Genomic DNA, 16,769 nt, shown 5'->3' with positions numbered 1-16,769 from the left:
CACAAGTACAGAAGGTAATTCTCACAGCTGCACGAGATTCTCCAGGCTGGCAAAAAAACCCTGAGAAATGCTGTCAACATAGCTGTGAATCATCTGACCTCCAAAACTACTGTTACTAACCCCAGATGCTTGTAACTGAGACACTCACCTTCACCTTCACTTTCCCTGATCAGTTTGGCTAAGAAGCCTCCAGACAATTCCTAAAATAAAAGTTGGTTAACAAGATAGGAATTTTTGAAGGCTAAAGGCAGAAATACCCTCCAAAGTGAATCACTGGAAAGTTACTTTAAAATACTGCCATGATGTAGGGATAAAAATGCAAACATTCTAAGGAAAAAGCATGGCATTGTACAGGAGGGCTTTCATGGGACTGACTTGAAAAGTCAGAGTTGGATCCTGTGGTGCTGCCTCCTGCCTGCTGCTACCCCAAATAATCATTGATTACCTTTTGTCACTCATAGAATAATGGAATGGTTTGGATTGGAATAGACTTTAATTCCAACCCCTCTGCCATGGGCAGGGATGCCTCCCACTATCCCAGGTTGCTCAGAGCCCCATCCAGCCTGGCCTTGGACACTGCCAGGGATGGGGCAGCCACAGCTTCTCTGGGCACCCTTTGCCAGGGGCTCAGCAACCCTCTGGGTATTTTTCCTAATATCTGCTAATATCTGCTTTAAATCTTTTCTATTTTAGTTCAAAACTGTTTGCTCTTGTCCTGTCCCCATCTGCTCATGTAAAAAGTCTCTCTCCCTCTTTTTTTACAAGCTCCCTTCAGGCACTGGAGGGGCACAATGAAGTCACTCTGGAGCCTTCTCTTCTCCAGGCTGAACAATCCCAATTCCCTCAGCCTTTCTTCCCAGCAGAGCTGCTCCATCCCTCTGATCCCCTTGGTGTCCCTGCTCTGGCCTGGCTCCAGCAGCTCCCTGTGCTTCCTGTGCTGGGATCCCAGGGCTGGATGCAGCCCTGCAGGGGGGGCTCAGCAGAGAGGGGCAGAGGGGCAGAATCCCCCCTGCCCTGGGGCTCTGGGGCTCTGGGTGCAGCCCAGCACAGGGGGGCTCTGGGTTGGGGCAGGGCCAGCTCTCACCCACAGCCCCCCCAAGTCCTTCTGCCAGGGCTGCTCCCTCTGCTCATCCCCTGCCTGGATTGATCCCAGGTACAGCACCAGCACTTGGTCCTATTAAATCCCATGAGATTGCCATGGGCCACTTCCCAAGAAAGAACAGAATTCCTCTATAGATAATTTGTGACTCACCACAGAGCAAACATCACACTGAGCACCTTGAAAAGTCAGTCCCCATTTGAAGCCTTTGCAGCCACAAACCCAAAATGGTTCCAGAAAGTCCAGTGTGTGCTAAAAATGAACCCAACCTGCCAGTGGTTGCTGCAAGCTCTGTAACACTGTCAGTGCTTCCTTTAAGGTGCTCTTTGTATGCCCTGAACCCTGCTTGCTGTTCTGACAACAAGTCTGCATTGGCAGTGCATCCTCCCTGAACTGCCCATTAGGCATTTCTTGTGTTGGTGCATTTGTCATTTAGAACCAGGTAAAATTGTTTGCATGTGCAATACTGCATGAACTTCTTTTGTTTACATAAAGTATCACTTGTCTCTGAGATGTCTGTTCATGTCTGTCTCTGCTTAGTTACTTCTATGCAACAGCTTCTGGGCTTTTCAATGGCTTGGGGTGGTTTCTTTGAGAACCTTGCCTTCATTCACTGTTTTCTCCTACAATAAAATCAAAATCCCCTGATTGTGATTTTTGCCAAGATACTCAGACCATTTTTTCCACTAAATGCATCCTAAATACCACAGCTGGCTTGAGACACAGTTGTGATACATGTCCATAGAAGTAGGGTGAGCCCCGAGGATCAGCTCTTGGAGGTGTCCCTGTCACAGGTTTTCCTTGATAAAGGTCACTAAAGGAGCCAGTCCTGGGTCCAGGATGTGCCCTTCTGGGGCTGGTGCTGCCAGCCTGGCCTGTCCCAGGGAGTGTCACCCATTGCCCAGCTGCAGCAAGAATTGAACCAGCCTGGCATTCCCTGAGGCACTGAGCATGGAAGGAGCGAGAGGTCACACTGGGATTGCTCGGCCTTGGCATCAGGATTAGACCCTGACCACACCAGAGTGAGGAGGAAATGTTTCACCCTTCTCTTGCAGTAGGGATGCCAGAGGTAATCCAAGAATCACAAGCTGTAAAGTGGAAGTTTATTGTAAAACTTAGCTGACAAGATCAGAGAATTGTGAACAAGAACAACACAGAGGCAAAGGAAACAAAGCACTTTCATTTAAACTTCTGCCCTTGGTAGGGATTTCCTTGCAAGCTGTAGTTGCTCTGGAGTCCTGAGACCTCCTGTGGCTTTCTGGGTTTGATGGGGTTTGTGCAGTTCCACAGTGGCCCCAGGGTGGCTTCCCCTTCCCACCCCTCTGGTGCACAGCTGCTGCCTCTGCTGCCTGCTGAAGGCTCCAACTGAGGGCCAGTGGCTCCCAGGGAAGAGATTTTTCCCTGGCCCTGCCTTCAGGAGAGCCTACTTGATCCAAGGGATCACAGCAGCTGGAATATGAAAATAGAAGGCAAAAATCTATAACACAACAGAGAATGCTCTCCCACCCTCTCCAGTAAAATGAGTGCAAGCAAAGAGCCCCTCCAGCTTATCTTCCTTCTGGAATAACAGTACAGATCCTGGGGTCTGACACTGGGATAGTTCTGCTACAGCTCCATGTTCTTACTCTGTTCTTTGGGGATGGAAAGTCAGGGAAAGAACTGCAAACACATTTCCAAAGCATCTTGATGCAAGCAGTCAGTGAGGAGGATGGCTGGTGTGAGGGATGTCAAAATCTGCTTTCAATTTAGAAAGAGAGAGTTTTTCCTGTAGGATTCCATTTTCCCTTCCAATGGCCACAGCATGCTGTGTATAGATTTTTTAATTGAACAAATTTTTTCCCCAGTGGTAAACCAGGATGTGAGTGTCACTTCTTCAAGGACTTGACAGAGCTTTCTCCACCCTGGAGCTGAAGGAGAGAGCCATGAAAGGCACCAATAAAGGAGGAATGATTCTGCCTAAAGGACACAGCAAGAAGAAATATTATTGGAGTCACACAAGACCCAGGGTACCAAGAACCACTGAAGAACATGGGCAGAGTTTAGGTGATATTCCCTCTTTCCTGATCACAGCTCTGTTTTCCAGGTGCCACCTGGTTCTGCTGTTGGCTTGAACATTTCTGAGCAGGAAAAGCCTTCAGGCATAATTTCCTCCTGTGACCCATCTCCAAGGAAAAGAGAGCAGAGCACCGTGTTGCCATTCCCTGTGGGTCACTCTCATGCTTCTCACCAGCTCCTTCACAGGTCACTGTGGGTCTCATTGTTCTGTTTTCTGTCCAGCTCAGCTTCTGTTGGGTCTCTGTTCTCCAGGCCTTGCTGCTCTCTGCTGGTCTCCAGCCTCTGGCTTTCCGCAGCAGATCCTAAATCTGACATTCCTTCCCTTCCCCACACAGGACTGGGGCTGATTTTATGCCCAGACTGTGCTGCTGTGGGATCCTTTCCCTTGGGATGATTGCCATTCCCCTCACAGGCTCTGGGATCCTGTGTGCTCTTGGAACAGTCTGGGACAGGGGAAGGTTTATCCACACCCACACCTGACTTTATCCTGTCCATCCTGGCAAGGAGTGGGGTTGCCCTTCCCTCCAGGATCCCAGGCAGAAATCTGTGCTGCCCTTCCCTTGTGGCTGCAGGCAAGGCCAGGCTGTGGCCAGCTGGGGAAGGGTCTCCTTGTGCCCAGGCAGGGCTGGGAACACAGGGCTGTGGATGGATGTGACTTGCAGAGTCAGGATCTGTTTGGGATCACCCCTGTGCCCAGGCTGGACTCCTCTCCCCTGGCAGTGCCTGCCTGGCAGTGCCACCTCTGGCATGAGACAGTGCCAGACTCCTCCTGTGTGCCAGGGCCAGCTCTTCCAGAGGGGATCCATCCAGGCTCAGACAGCAGCAGGGAAAGGCTGGGCTGAGCTCAGCCCCGAGGCTGGAGAGAGGCAGCAGGAGAGCCTGGGAGCAGAGACTGGGCAGCTCAAGGCAAATGAGACACATCCCATCCATGGTTCCTATAGGAAGCTGGGCAGAACAGATCAGCCTGCACCTCTTGGTTTTAGCTCTTCTACAGATGCCTGTTGGAAATTGTTGCAGCTTTTTCACACATATTTTGTGTTGTTGAGGATTCACCACAAGGTGCAGTTTGTACTTCACCAAATCCAATGACTGTGCAGAGATAGTCAGTGGAAGGTCCAACTATACGGAACCTGAATAGGGGAAAAAAGTCAATTTTGGTTACATTCCTGACATGCAGTGAAAGGCAGAGTGGCATCTGGCCTGGCTGCTAAGCTGTGTTACTGCCACTGGGACCAGGAACTGCCGTGCTGGAATCTCCCTCCCATTCCTCACTGCTGCTCCCCACATCTCCACAAAAGTTCTGGGCAATGCTTTCCCATCCAGAAACATTCCCCGGCTTTGGTCCCCTCCAGCCAATGGTGCTGACATCTCCCTCTCTCTTGTCCCTGCCTCCTGTGTCCTTCCTTTCCCCAGGGAGCTGCATCCAGCCAGATCCTTCCTTCCCCAGCAGAACTCCAGCTGTGTCCTCTCCTGCCATCCCTACAGGACAGCCCTGTGTTCCCTGGCCCTGCAAGGCTCCCTTTCCTTGGCACAGGCTTGTGCTGAAGCACCTGCATCTCCAGCAATCAGCTTCCCCCAAAGCACAGTCCCTGATCTCCCTTGGGCTCTCTGCTCTTTGCTCTGCCTTTGGCATTTTCCTCTTCCCAGACACTGCATGGCAGGGACTTGCTGGAAGGAGCTCACATGGCTGGGTCATGCTCCACGTTGTTGATCCACTTCCACTTCTGCTCCTCTGCAGAGCGTGTGAGACCAAGTAAGTAGTATTTATGTCTTGATTGTGATCTAAGGTAATTCTGGAAAGGAAGCCAACAATGGGAACACATGAAAATGCCATTTTCTTGAGCAGAGGCCCAGAAGGCTCAGTGCTAAACAGGCAGCACAGAGAGTGCAGTGTGCATCCAGCCACAGCACCTCTGCCCACAGCTCCAGAGGATTGCATTTCTTCCTTTTGGAGGCCCTTTATGAATATAACAAATGTAAGAATATACCTGTGGTACCATTACAGGTGTAATTTGGAGCTTAACAGGTTTGACTTGACAGCTGTGGACACTTTTCCCTTTGGATGGGGGTGGCAAAGCCTTTTCAGGTTTTGTCTCAGCCATGGCTCTCACAAAGAAGTGTGTGTTCAAGCTCCATGGCCTGGGTGCTAAATCCCTGGAAAAGCCCAGCCAGCTGGGCAGGGACTTTGCTCCTTGCCATGGGATCAGACCTGGGCACAGAAGCTTCCAGGGACAGGACTCCAAGGCCCAGGAGGCCTCTCCCTGTGCAGGCCTTTGCTGCCACTGCCAGGCCTGGGCTGTCCATGGCTGGCAGCAGGTCCCAGAGCCCAGGGACATGGGACAGGAGCTGGCACAAGTGTCACTGCTCAGCCCTTGGCCAGGCAGCTCCAGCCCCCCGAGCAGCTGCCCCAGCAGCTGGATCTCACCAGCTCTTCCCTGCTGTCAATGACCACCAGGTCTGAGCCCTTGGCTGTGCATTCTGCACGGGAGGCATTCCAGTCCTTTGGGTTCTCCTCTGGAAAAAAGATGTAGCATTTTCTCCCATGTTTTTCCCATGTTGGGGGCAGCCTGCAGAAGGGAAGAAGAGATGTGTAAAATCCATGTTCACACGGACCAAAGGATGCCACAACAAAAGAGAGGTCAGAGAGACCATTCCAGCCCCAGAAACGTCTGTGTGCTCCTGCTGAGAATTGTCAGCAGAGCACCAGGGATCCCCCAGAGCCTCTGGAGCTGATGGCAGCCCAGAATCAGCAGGCAGGAGCCAGACAGGGAGCAGCACAGCAAACATGATCCAGCCTTTCCCATCTTTGCTCAGCAGCTCCCAAACAGCCACAGAGAATTGCACTGAGTTCAAAGGCTGGTAATGGGGGGCCTTGGAAAAGCAGAGGAGGCACATGATCCATCCTGCTCCCTGCAGTGCTGGGCTTCCAGAGGGATTGTTCTTCCTGTGCCTTCCAAAGCTCATCCTTGGAGTGTCCAGGATGAGGTTTGTATTCCTGATGTGGTAAATAGGTATGATTCGTGCTGACAAAATTGAAACAGTAAACAATATTGATACAGTAATTAATATTTGGAAATAATAAAACAGTTAAAATTGTAATGCCAAGAAAGAAAGGGAGAGGAGGGGCTCCACCCTCCCCTCCCTGCAGATGTTCAAGGACAGGAAAAAGCAAGAGACAACAGTTACTAAAAATTAACAGAAAGAAGGGGAAATCTGGTTGGGTCCCAGGAAAATGCCAGCTATAAGAGATTTATTGCTTTGATGCTTAAATGTAAGTAATATGTTAGTTCTGGCTTACATTGTACTGGCTTGGTGTGCATGTGTAACCCAAAGGTGAATTAAAGGACATCGAGGAAGAGGAGAGGCCTTCATCAGTGACAACCCCCAAACACTTGTGAGACCACCAAAACGAGTGGTGGAGCATGCGCGGTAAAGGTGGTGATGAGGGCAGAGGTAGAAGTGTGATGAATCGAAAATGGGAGGAGATGACACTGATACCTGGCTTATAAGGGGGGAATCTTCACTTGGCAAGCTCGTACATGCGGTGGCCGGGGTCCAAGAGCCCTGCACTCCGTACTCTGCGGTTATCTTTTGCTTATGCGCTATTATCTGAACCAAATTATCCCTTATTTTAATCAAATTATATTGTCAATATATATTTTCTAAACTATTCAGTTAAAATTGCTGCTATCTAACATATTGTTTGTTTGGTTTTTTTTATGATGGGATAATTGGGCAAACATAACACTGAGATGGGAGAGGTTTTCTTTCTTTGTTTCCCTTCTCAACAAAATCCAGTCACACACCCTCCCCTGCCCCCTGCACAGTCAATTCCACAGGCTTCTGGAAACTGCCTCTGGAATGACAGAGGATTGCCTACCTAGTGCCTCTTCAGGGATGTTTGTTGTGGAGTCCTGTTGGCTCTTTGCAGTTGGACCATCTGGAAATAAGAACACAATTTCTGCTTGCAAGGAATGGCCACTGTGCCAGGCACTGTCAGAGCTCTGCTGGATCTCTCTGACCCCCCATCACCCAACACAGAATGCAAACTCTGCCTCTTTGCTCATGGGTCTACTACAAAAACCATCAAATGGTCAGGTCATGTTCCACTGAGGAAAAGGCAACATTTGAATTCATTTACACAAGTTGCATCTTAATTATGATTTAGTTCCTTGAGTTCCATCTAGATGTCACGTTTCTTAGTGTCTGTATATTTCAGGTCACCAAGGGAGTACTGAACCCACAAAGGAACTAGAACTAAAGCCAGCCCTTGATCCATATCTAATGACTCCTCTTTCAATGTTAAAGCTGCAGTAAATGCTAATGATACATCTTTACTTTGTGCTGGTTTAGAATTTGTTTTAATTTTTCCCATCCTTGGGTGGGATAGAATATATTTCTTATAAATTTTAGAGCACTGTCAGATATCAATCCTAAGCTCTGTGCCCTGAAAAAGCAGAATGACTTGCCTCTCTCAGCCCTGTTTATTGAGTTCCAAGGGTCAATGACTTTGCCATGTCTTCCCCATGTGCATCTCTGAGCAGGGGGCAAACTCTGGGACTTAAGAGTGATTGGATGTGGGAGCTTCTCAAACTTTCTCAGCTACCAAAGGAGGGAAAGAAGAAATGACATATGAAATTTTAAAATGATTCCTTGAAAACCATCAGAGGAAGAATCAAATGGATCTATTTTTTTCCCTGATGTTGATAAGAATACATTTTCTACCAGATATCATTTATCAATTTATGTAACTTAAAAATTGTTATGAACCCAGTGCAGAGACTGAGCACAAGGTTTTCATTGAAATAAGCTGCAAATAAATTCCTCTGATTTCCAAATTTGACGCTTTTTTGAAATGAGATTTAATTCAAAATATTGTAAGATTTTTGGTGTCACATCCCTATGTCATAAGACATCATCATAATCTTGAAATATTCTCAAGGATTTCAATCATAAGACCAATGGGCATTATTTGATCTTCACTGGTTCCTTCAAAACATTTGTACCATAAACACTGGTTGAACACTGCTGTTTTCCCTTTTGTCGCAGATCTTTTTCTTTTGGAATTTTGAACCTTCAAACCCCTTGGCTTTTTTCCAGATTTCCTCCTACAGCCAAGAGTGGCTAAAGACTGTTGTACTTGGCTTTCACACCAGACTTCCACTCCTCCTGGCTTTGGATGTCATGGCCTGGACATCAGTCAGTGGCAGAGAGACACAAATTAATTGCCAGTGTTACATTTCCAGCAGGATTTACGTGGGAGTGTCCAAGACAGGGTTAGGACCACTACAATGGGAACCAGGACAACAACCAGGACAGCAACTTGTGTTCTGGAACAATGGCTTTTACCTACAGAGGGACAGAAATATAAAGATCAGGACATCAGCTGGACAAAAGCCCCTTTGTCCTGCATTCCAAGATGCCTTTTCAGGCTCCCACTGGGACTCTGGAGCCTTCCAGATCTGCAGGCTGGAGCCAGGCTCAATGTCCTGGTGCTTCCTCCCTGGCTCTGGAGCCCTGTGCTCAGGGAACTGAACAGATCCCAACCTGCCATGGGTTTGAGGAGAGGGGAAAGGCTGAAGAGTCATCATTCAGGAAGGGGGATTGGTCCAGCCTGTTTCAGGAAGTGCAGAAGGTGCTTAATATGCAAAAATTTCAGCTGGAATACTTCAGCCTAAATAAGACAAGGCCTTGGCTTTCCAGGTTTGTAATTCCTGCAGGATGAATGCTTTCCTAGAGCTGGAGTATTGTATTTGCTGGGAAATGCCCTGACGAAGGCAGGAGTGATGCATCTGACTCCGTGTTCTCAGAAGGGTATTTTATTACTTTCTAATTCTATATTATACTAAAGAACATTATACTATACTAACTAAAGAATACAGAAAGCATACATACTAAATGCTACAAAGCTAATAATGAAAACTCATGACTCTTTCCAGAGTCTCAACATAGCTTGGCCCTGACTGGCCAAGATGAAAACAAATCACACCAGAGTCCAATGAAACAATCACCTGTGGGTAAACAATCCCCAAACACATTCCACATGTGAGCACAACACCGGGAAAGCAAATGAGATAAGAATTGTTTTCTTTTTCTCTGAGGATTCTCCACTTCCCAGGAGAAAAATCGTGGGCAAAAAAGGGATTTTTTCAGGGAATGTGAATGCCACACAGGAGGTGGCAGCTGTGTGGACATGGTGCTGGCAGTAACTGTGGGAGGATACATCCTCTGTTTCAGCAGCAATTGCCCGTTGCAGATGCCAGGTTGGTTTGGCTTTGGTGCCCAGGGCAGATGGAAGCTGCCAGGAGCAGTCCCATGCCCAGGCTGATGTGCTGCTCTGCACCAGACTCAGGGGGAGCCAGAGGTGCCCTGGCAGCCCAGAGGGCAAAGCCTGTCCTGGGGACATCAAACAGCCTCAGCAGCCCTGAGAGAGGGGATCACCCTGCTGTGCTCAGCGTTGGCTGGCATCTCCTGCAGCCCCAGGGGCAGCTCTGGGCCTGTTGCCATTGGACACCAGCTGGCAAAAATCCCCATGGAGCCACTGCCTCCCTGCCCCCTCCATGGAGAGAGGAGAAGGGAGATGGGCCAGGCTAAAAGGGACAAAACTCCTGGGCTGGGATAAAGGTGCTTTTATAGAAGAAGAGCAAGCATGCATGCAAGCAAAGCAAAGCAGGGGATTCATTGCCCACTTGCCATGGGCAGGCAGGGTTTCAGCCAGGCCCAGGAGAGCAGCTTCCATCCCAAGAAAGAGTGAATTGGGAAGAGTGAATTTCCTGGAGAACTGCCAAACTGGGTTAGTGAGGGGACTCTGGCAGTCAGAATTCTGTCTGGATGTGAGTAAGAGGCACCATCCATCAGAGCTGGATGGTATTTAAAGAGCACTGCCCTGTGACCTAGAAGGGATCTGGGATCCCTGATGCCAACACTTTGCATTTTCATCATGTCTGATGAAACTACATGGCATTAATTAAAAAGAGCTTTCCAGCACTGAAACAATTTAGACTTATACGAATTAATTCAATAACAATTCTTATTCACGCTCCAAACCTGTCTCCCAAATCCAAGGGAATTGGTTGCTACTCTCTCCGAGTGAAGCTGCACTGGGAACATTTCCTGCGCCTCCCAAGATTCCTTGTGTAATTTGGTATCAGAGGTGCTTGATGCAGAGGTTTTTGTGTGAGGCCCTTGGTGTCACTGAATTTCTAAACTTAATTTACATGATTTAGTCAGAATCTGTGATTGATTGTGGGAGTGTCACAAGTTTACTCAACTATCAAAGGATGGAAAGTAATGAGCAAAACCATCTGAAATTTAAAAATGATTCCTTGAAAACTTTCAAAGGAAGTACTATATGGCCCCGATTTTTTTCTAGATGGAGATGATGATGTTTTCTTTTTCCAACATATAATGCGTTGTTATAAATTGGATATGTATATAGAAGTTGAGCAAAAGGCTTTTATCTGAATAGGGTGAAATCAACTGCCTTTAAGATGTAACTTTGAACTTTGCTGTCTTTTTCAAATGAGCTTTTACTCTTAATTATGTTAATATTTTTGGTGTCATATCTTGAAGTCACAATAAGTTATCTTCTCCTTAAAATATTTTCACATATCCCAATTAAAAGGCCAGTAGTTATCATCAGGTGTTGTTTCCTCATAACATTTGTATAATGAATTCTTCAGTGTTTGAACGTTGTCAGTTTTCATTGGGGCTTGTTCTTTTTTTTTCTGTTGCAATTTTAAAACTTTTAAACCACTTGATTCTCATACACATTTCCTCTTACAGCCATGCTTGGCTAAAAACTGCTGTCCTTGGCCTTCCAAACCAGACTTCTGTTCCTGCTGGCCTTGGATGTCATGGCCTGGACCTCAGCCAGTGGCAGAGAGACACAAGTTAATTGCTGTTATTCCATGTAGAGCACTTACATTGGAGTATCTGACACACAACAATGAGCAGGAGGAGCAAGATTATCTCAGTGACCAGGACAGCAACTCGTGTTGTGGAACAGCAACTTCTTCCTAGAGAGAGACAGAAACAAGTAAAAATTATGGCAACACTGAATAATCCACCTTTCTCCAGCATTCCAAGATGCCTTTTCAGGCTCCCACTGGGACTCTGGAGCATTGCAGGTTGGCAGGCTGGAGACAGGCTCAATGTCCTGCTGCTTCCCCACTGCCTCTGGAGCCCTGTGCTCAGGGAACTGAACAGATCCCAACCTGCCATGGGTTTGAGGAGAGGGGAAAAGCAGGAGAGTCCTCCAAGCCCTGGACTGCAGAAGGACACACAGAGGGTGGGTGGGTGACAGAGGGAGCTGCCTAAAGGGGAGGGGGCTCAGTAAAGAGGAATTAAAAAGGGCTGCTCTGAGAGAATGGGATCCAGGCAGGATGGTTGGCTCTGCAGGAAACATTCAGCAGAGAAAGTCATGGTAGAGAGAATGAATCAATCCCTTGTGTCAGGAATGACAGAGTCAGAACTGGGCAGATTTTTCAGTTCAAGGCAGTTCCTTGGGAGGAGCCACAAGGACTATAAAAGGTATGCCCTAAATATAACATGGATGTACTAACAAATCCCAAGGGATACCTGCTGGCAGATAATGCTAATGCTGTTTTTTAACCCCACTCTTAGAGCTCTCTTTCCACTTGGGCACTGGGAGGTAACAGATCTGATGTGAACTCACCACAAGAAAATAAACAAGAAAGTTCTAGAGGATCTCTGGGAACATCTGCTCTGCTGTCCTGAGCACACACTAACAGAGTGGTTTAGGACTGAATTGATCTTTTCACATCCCTGAGCCCAGCTCCCCTGCTGAGGGGTTGGCCAGAGCAGGATGTCCAGGACCAAGCAGAGGCAGGTTGGAATCTCTCTGGGATGGTGGCTCCACAGCTTCCAGCATTAGGAATTCCCTGAGGAAAATGTGAGAGTTTTGCTTGTGAAACTTTGACAGCAAAGTATCTTCAATGCCCTTTCTCTTCTTCCTCATCTCCTGTTGTTCACTTTTCACTGCTGGTCTCTGAGTGTCCCATTCAGTTCACATCCATACACAAATGGGGAGAATGGTTAAAATGTGGGAGCCTGAAAACTGCAGATCATGCTAAATGTGGAGGTGTGACACAGTTATGGGCTAAATGCAAACCAGCAGGGGAGAATGCACATGGACAAGTGTAAAGTTTAATGATATGGGCACAAAATAAGACATAGAATGTTCCATATTTCTGAAACACTCAAAACCATCCTGCTGTCCAACACAGACCCAGAGAGAAGGTTTTCTATCATCTTAAGGACATTCTGGCTTATGGAATAAATGTCAGTACTTCGTTGTACTTTGTTGTTTTCCTTCTGAACAAAATCCTGGCAGAGTTCCTTTTCTGTCTACCTTAACCATCAATCCAACAGGCTTCTGGACACTTCCTTTGCAAAGACACAGGGTTGCCTACCTGGTGCCTCCTCATGGCTGGGGGGCAACTCTGTTGACTCCTCTTGGCTGCTGGGGGACAATGGTGCTGAGACATTTTGGCTGCTGGAGGTCAGTGCTGTTGAGTCCTGTTGGCTGCCTGCAGTTGGACCATCCAGAAATAAGAATTGTTACTGGCAAGGAATGACCACTGTGCCAGGCACTGGCAGAGCCCTGCTGGACCTCTTTGGCTGCCCCATCAGCCAACACAAAATGCCACCTCCACCTCTTTGCTCATTCATGGCAAACAACCCTCACAGCTGCAGCGCACACCAAGGTGTTCCCTTCCCAAGGGCCAAACTCCAGAACTGACCCAGAACTGCTCCAGCCCCTTCCCAGAGCAGAGGTGGGTGTGAGGCACAGCACACAGGGAACCACAGCAGTGAGAGACAAACAACAGCAAGCCCAGTTTTTGTGCTCTATTAAATGCAGCCAATTTCACCTCCTTCTGTTGTCTTAGTATATTATTCCTTTTTAATTTGTCCTTGCTCTGGTATTGAACATTTTGTACACATCAGAGCACTATCAGGTATGTGCCCTGAACTCTTTGCACTGAAAAACCAAAAAGCAATTACACCACCCAAGCCTATGTTTTACACCAAATCCATTAAAGATTTTGACATTTTTTCACCATGGGTAGCTCTGAGTAGTTGGGAGAGTCTGGGACTTGAGTGTGATTGGCTGTGGAAACCTTTCAGACTTACTCAATGATCAAAAGATGGAAAGAGAAAATGAGAAATAGCTGACAGTTAAAACTTATTCCTTGAAAACTTGCAAAGGAAAGGCTGTAATAATTATTAACATTTTTTCATTGAGATGAGAATGTTTTCTTTCTATGGAATTAGTCTGTCTAGGCAGGTCAGAGATTGTGATGAGCTCAGTGAAATCTATGCAGACACTGAGCACAAGGCTTTTATTTCAGTAAGATGACAAAAATTCCTTGAAGGTGTAACTTTGCTGTCTCTCCCAAACCAGCTTTTATTCCTAATTATTTTAAGGGTTTTGGTGCCACACCTGGGTGCCATGATGCAATATCACCATCTCAAAATATTCTCAAGGATTGCAGTCAGATCAAGGATAGGCATTATCTGATCTTGACTTGTTTCTTCAAAATATTTCTATCATGAATTCTGCAGTGTTTGAACCTTGTCAGTTTTAAACTGGGTTTTGGCTTTTTATCTATTGGATTTTAAAACTTTCAAACCACCTAGCATTTATTTTACAGATTTCCTCTCGCAGCCATGAGTGGCTGAAAACTGCTGTCCTTTGCCTTCACAGCAGACTTCCATTCCTCCTGGCTTTGAATGTCATAGCCTGGACATCAGTCAGTGGCAGACAGACATAAATTAATTGCCAGTGTTCCATTTCTAGCAGGACTTACCCGTGGTGAGTGTCAGATACAGGGCTATGGCCACCAGGAGGTTGATCACAAGCAGGACAGCAACCAGAGGAGAAGCTTGTGTTCTGGAACAATGGCTTTGACCTACAGAGGGGCAGAAACATCAAGGTGTGGGGAGCAGCTGGACAGAGGCCCTTAGCCCTGCATTCCAAGATGCCTTTTCAGGCTCCCACTGGCACTCTGGAGCATTGCAGGTTGGCAGGCTGGAGCCAGGCTCAATGTCCTGCTGCTTCCCCACTGCCTCTGGAGCCCTGTGCTCAGGGAACTGAACAGATCCCAACCTGCCATGGGTTTGAGGAGAGGGGAAAAGCAGGAGAGTTCTCCAAGCCCTGGACTGCAGAAGGACACACAGAGGGTGGGTGGGTGACAGAGGGAGCTGCCTAAAGGGGAGGGGGCTCAGTAAAGAGGAACTAAAAAGAACTGCTCAGAGAGAATGGGATCCAGGCAGGAAAGAAGCTCTTGTCTGAAAGCTAGAGACCAGTATCTGGGAAGCTTTGTGCACAAAATAAGAAAATGGTAGGCATTTGCAAAAAACACAGAAGAAGAGAAACATTAAATTGTTATTGAAAATGTATAAAAACTTGAAATTATAATGAAAATGAACCTTTTAATCAGGTAACATCAATTCTGGATCCCTGTCAAGTCAGCTGAGAATGCATCTATTAAAAGGGGTGGTAAACCCCATTTCCTGGGCTGTTAGTAACTCCACCCATCTGCAATGAGATGCAGAGGGTTCACACTTTGTGCAAAAGAAAATGCATTGGATGGCAAGAAATAATTTCTGCCAGAGTGAAAGCAGGTTAGAAAAAAGGGGAAGAAAAATGAAAATGAAAGACAGAGACACACTCTATGAAGTCTGTTAATTTTTAGGATGTACTTTTATGGCAGATATTGCAAATCCAGTGCAAACATTTATGCAACCATTTCAAACTCATTAAAGAAAGATAAATCCTCGGTTAGAATTTTGCAAAGTGTTTGATCCTAAATCAGACTAAATCTGTCCATGAAACATTTTCTCAGACTTGTGCATTCAACAAGCAGTTGGTACAGCCAGAGCAGGAGGAGAAGCCCCCAGGCAGTGCCTGATGTGCTCAGGGAGCAGGAAGAGCTGTGCAGGAGACTGCTGTGAGCACCAGCAACAGCAGCCAGTCCATCCTGAGCAGTTTGCTGCAGCAATCTCAGTCTGCTGGGGGATAACAGGCCAGGGCCAGCAGCAATGGATGTTCTGCTCTGGAATGCTCTCCAAAATGGATAAAAAAGACACTTAACCTCACCCCAGAGACACTGCCTCACACTTGCACCTTAGCAAGAGAAAAGTAGATCTTCCAACAAATTGCCTTTGTAAATATCAACAACCCTCTCTGGACACTCCACCTGCAGTTTTCCACCCTGGCCCTCATGTTTCCCTTGGGCTCTTTGGGACTTTGGTGCTGCAAGGAACTCTCTCAACAGCTGTGGGAGAGAGAGTGGAGAATGCAAAGAAAGCTCAGTGCCAAGCACTGGACCTACCTTGGCCATCAGGGATGGTGTGTAGCCTGGATCTGGGTGGTTCAGGCAAGTTCAGGTCAGAGTTAATGACATTTTCTGCCATTCTTGTTCCACTCTGCTCTCTCCTGCCTCGGCTGTTGTGACAGTGACACTCTGGGCTGGGCATGACTCAGAGCTCCCTCCCCTCTCCAACCTTCAGCAGGAAGTTCTTGACTCTTCTGGTCATGCAGAAACTTCAAATGAAAAGAGAAGTCTATTTCTACTTCATCGTTTGAAGGCACATGGATTTATGTCAGCAACATGAGAAAATACAAGTTCATTGTCTCCATGTTATTTTCTGAAAAATCCCCTCCCCAGGATTTCTTCTCCTGGGAAGTTGAGAAGCCTCAGAAAAGAATGAAAACAATAATTGTCTGATTGTTTGGAAATGTGGTCTGGAGATCATTTTCCATGGACCAACAGGTCCATCTAGATTGGTTCCACGTGAATTGTTTTCAATAAATGACCAATCACCATCAACTGTGTCAGACTCTGAGGAGTCAGTCACAAGCTTTCATTATCATACTTGTGAAGCCTTCTGAAGGATCCCTTCTCTTTCTTCAGTATAGTATTAGCATAAAATTTCTTTTAATATAATATAATAAAATATCATAAAATAATAAATCAGCCTTCTGAGAACATGGAGTCCAATTCTCATCTCTCGCCTCCTCCTGGGAACCTCACAACACCACAGTTCATGGTTTCCCTGAGGTCACCTGGGTTGGGAAGTGGTTCTGGATTGGAAATGTCTTGAGTTCCCAAAGCTTCACCCACCCACACACAAGCACTACTTTGTGTTTTGCAAAGAAAAGCTTTATTCCATGCAATGGAAAGGAGAAGAACTCTACAGGCCCCATCTGTCAGCCCAGGCACCTGAGGAGAGCTCTCTGGGGGGACCCAGAGCCCATCCATAGAGCTGCCCGGTCCTGTGACCCATCTCCAAGGAAAAGAGAGCAGAGCACCGTGTTGCCATTCCCTGTGGGTCACTCTCATGCTTCTCACCAACTCCTTCACAGGTCATTGTGGGTCTCATTGTTCTGTTTTCTGTCCAGCTCAGCTTCTGTTGGGTCTCTGTTCTCCAGGCCTTGCTGCTCTCTGCTGGTCTCCAGCCTCTGGCCTTCCCCAGCAGATCCTAAATCTGACATTCCTTCCCTTCCCCACACAGGACTGGGGCTGATTTTATGCCCAGAGCTGTGCTGCTGTGGGATCCTTTCCCTTGGGATGATTGCCATTCCCCT

General features: G+C 47.1%; 1 protein-coding gene across 1 annotated transcript; it reads right to left on the bottom strand.

The window, feature by feature from the left end:
• Positions 1-4,142: 4,142 nt before the first annotated feature.
• On the bottom strand, positions 4,143-15,595 carry LOC115909995. The gene is made up of 11 exons (XM_030959766.1): positions 15,514-15,595; positions 13,987-14,088; positions 12,589-12,705; positions 11,080-11,172; positions 8,411-8,503; positions 7,021-7,094; positions 6,961-6,973; positions 6,062-6,104; positions 5,580-5,721; positions 4,838-4,947; positions 4,143-4,284 (listed from the first exon to the last, which is right to left on the bottom strand). The coding sequence occupies exons 1-11, from the start codon at positions 15,593-15,595 to the stop codon at positions 4,143-4,145; spliced, it is 1,011 nt and encodes a 336-aa protein (XP_030815626.1).
• Positions 15,596-16,769: the final 1,174 nt, after the last annotated feature.

The sequence above is a fragment of the Camarhynchus parvulus genome, chromosome 1A (genome assembly GCF_901933205.1).
Source record: "Camarhynchus parvulus chromosome 1A, STF_HiC, whole genome shotgun sequence".
NCBI lineage: Eukaryota > Metazoa > Chordata > Aves > Passeriformes > Thraupidae > Camarhynchus > Camarhynchus parvulus.
This window is presented reverse-complemented; position numbering and strand designations above follow the sequence as displayed.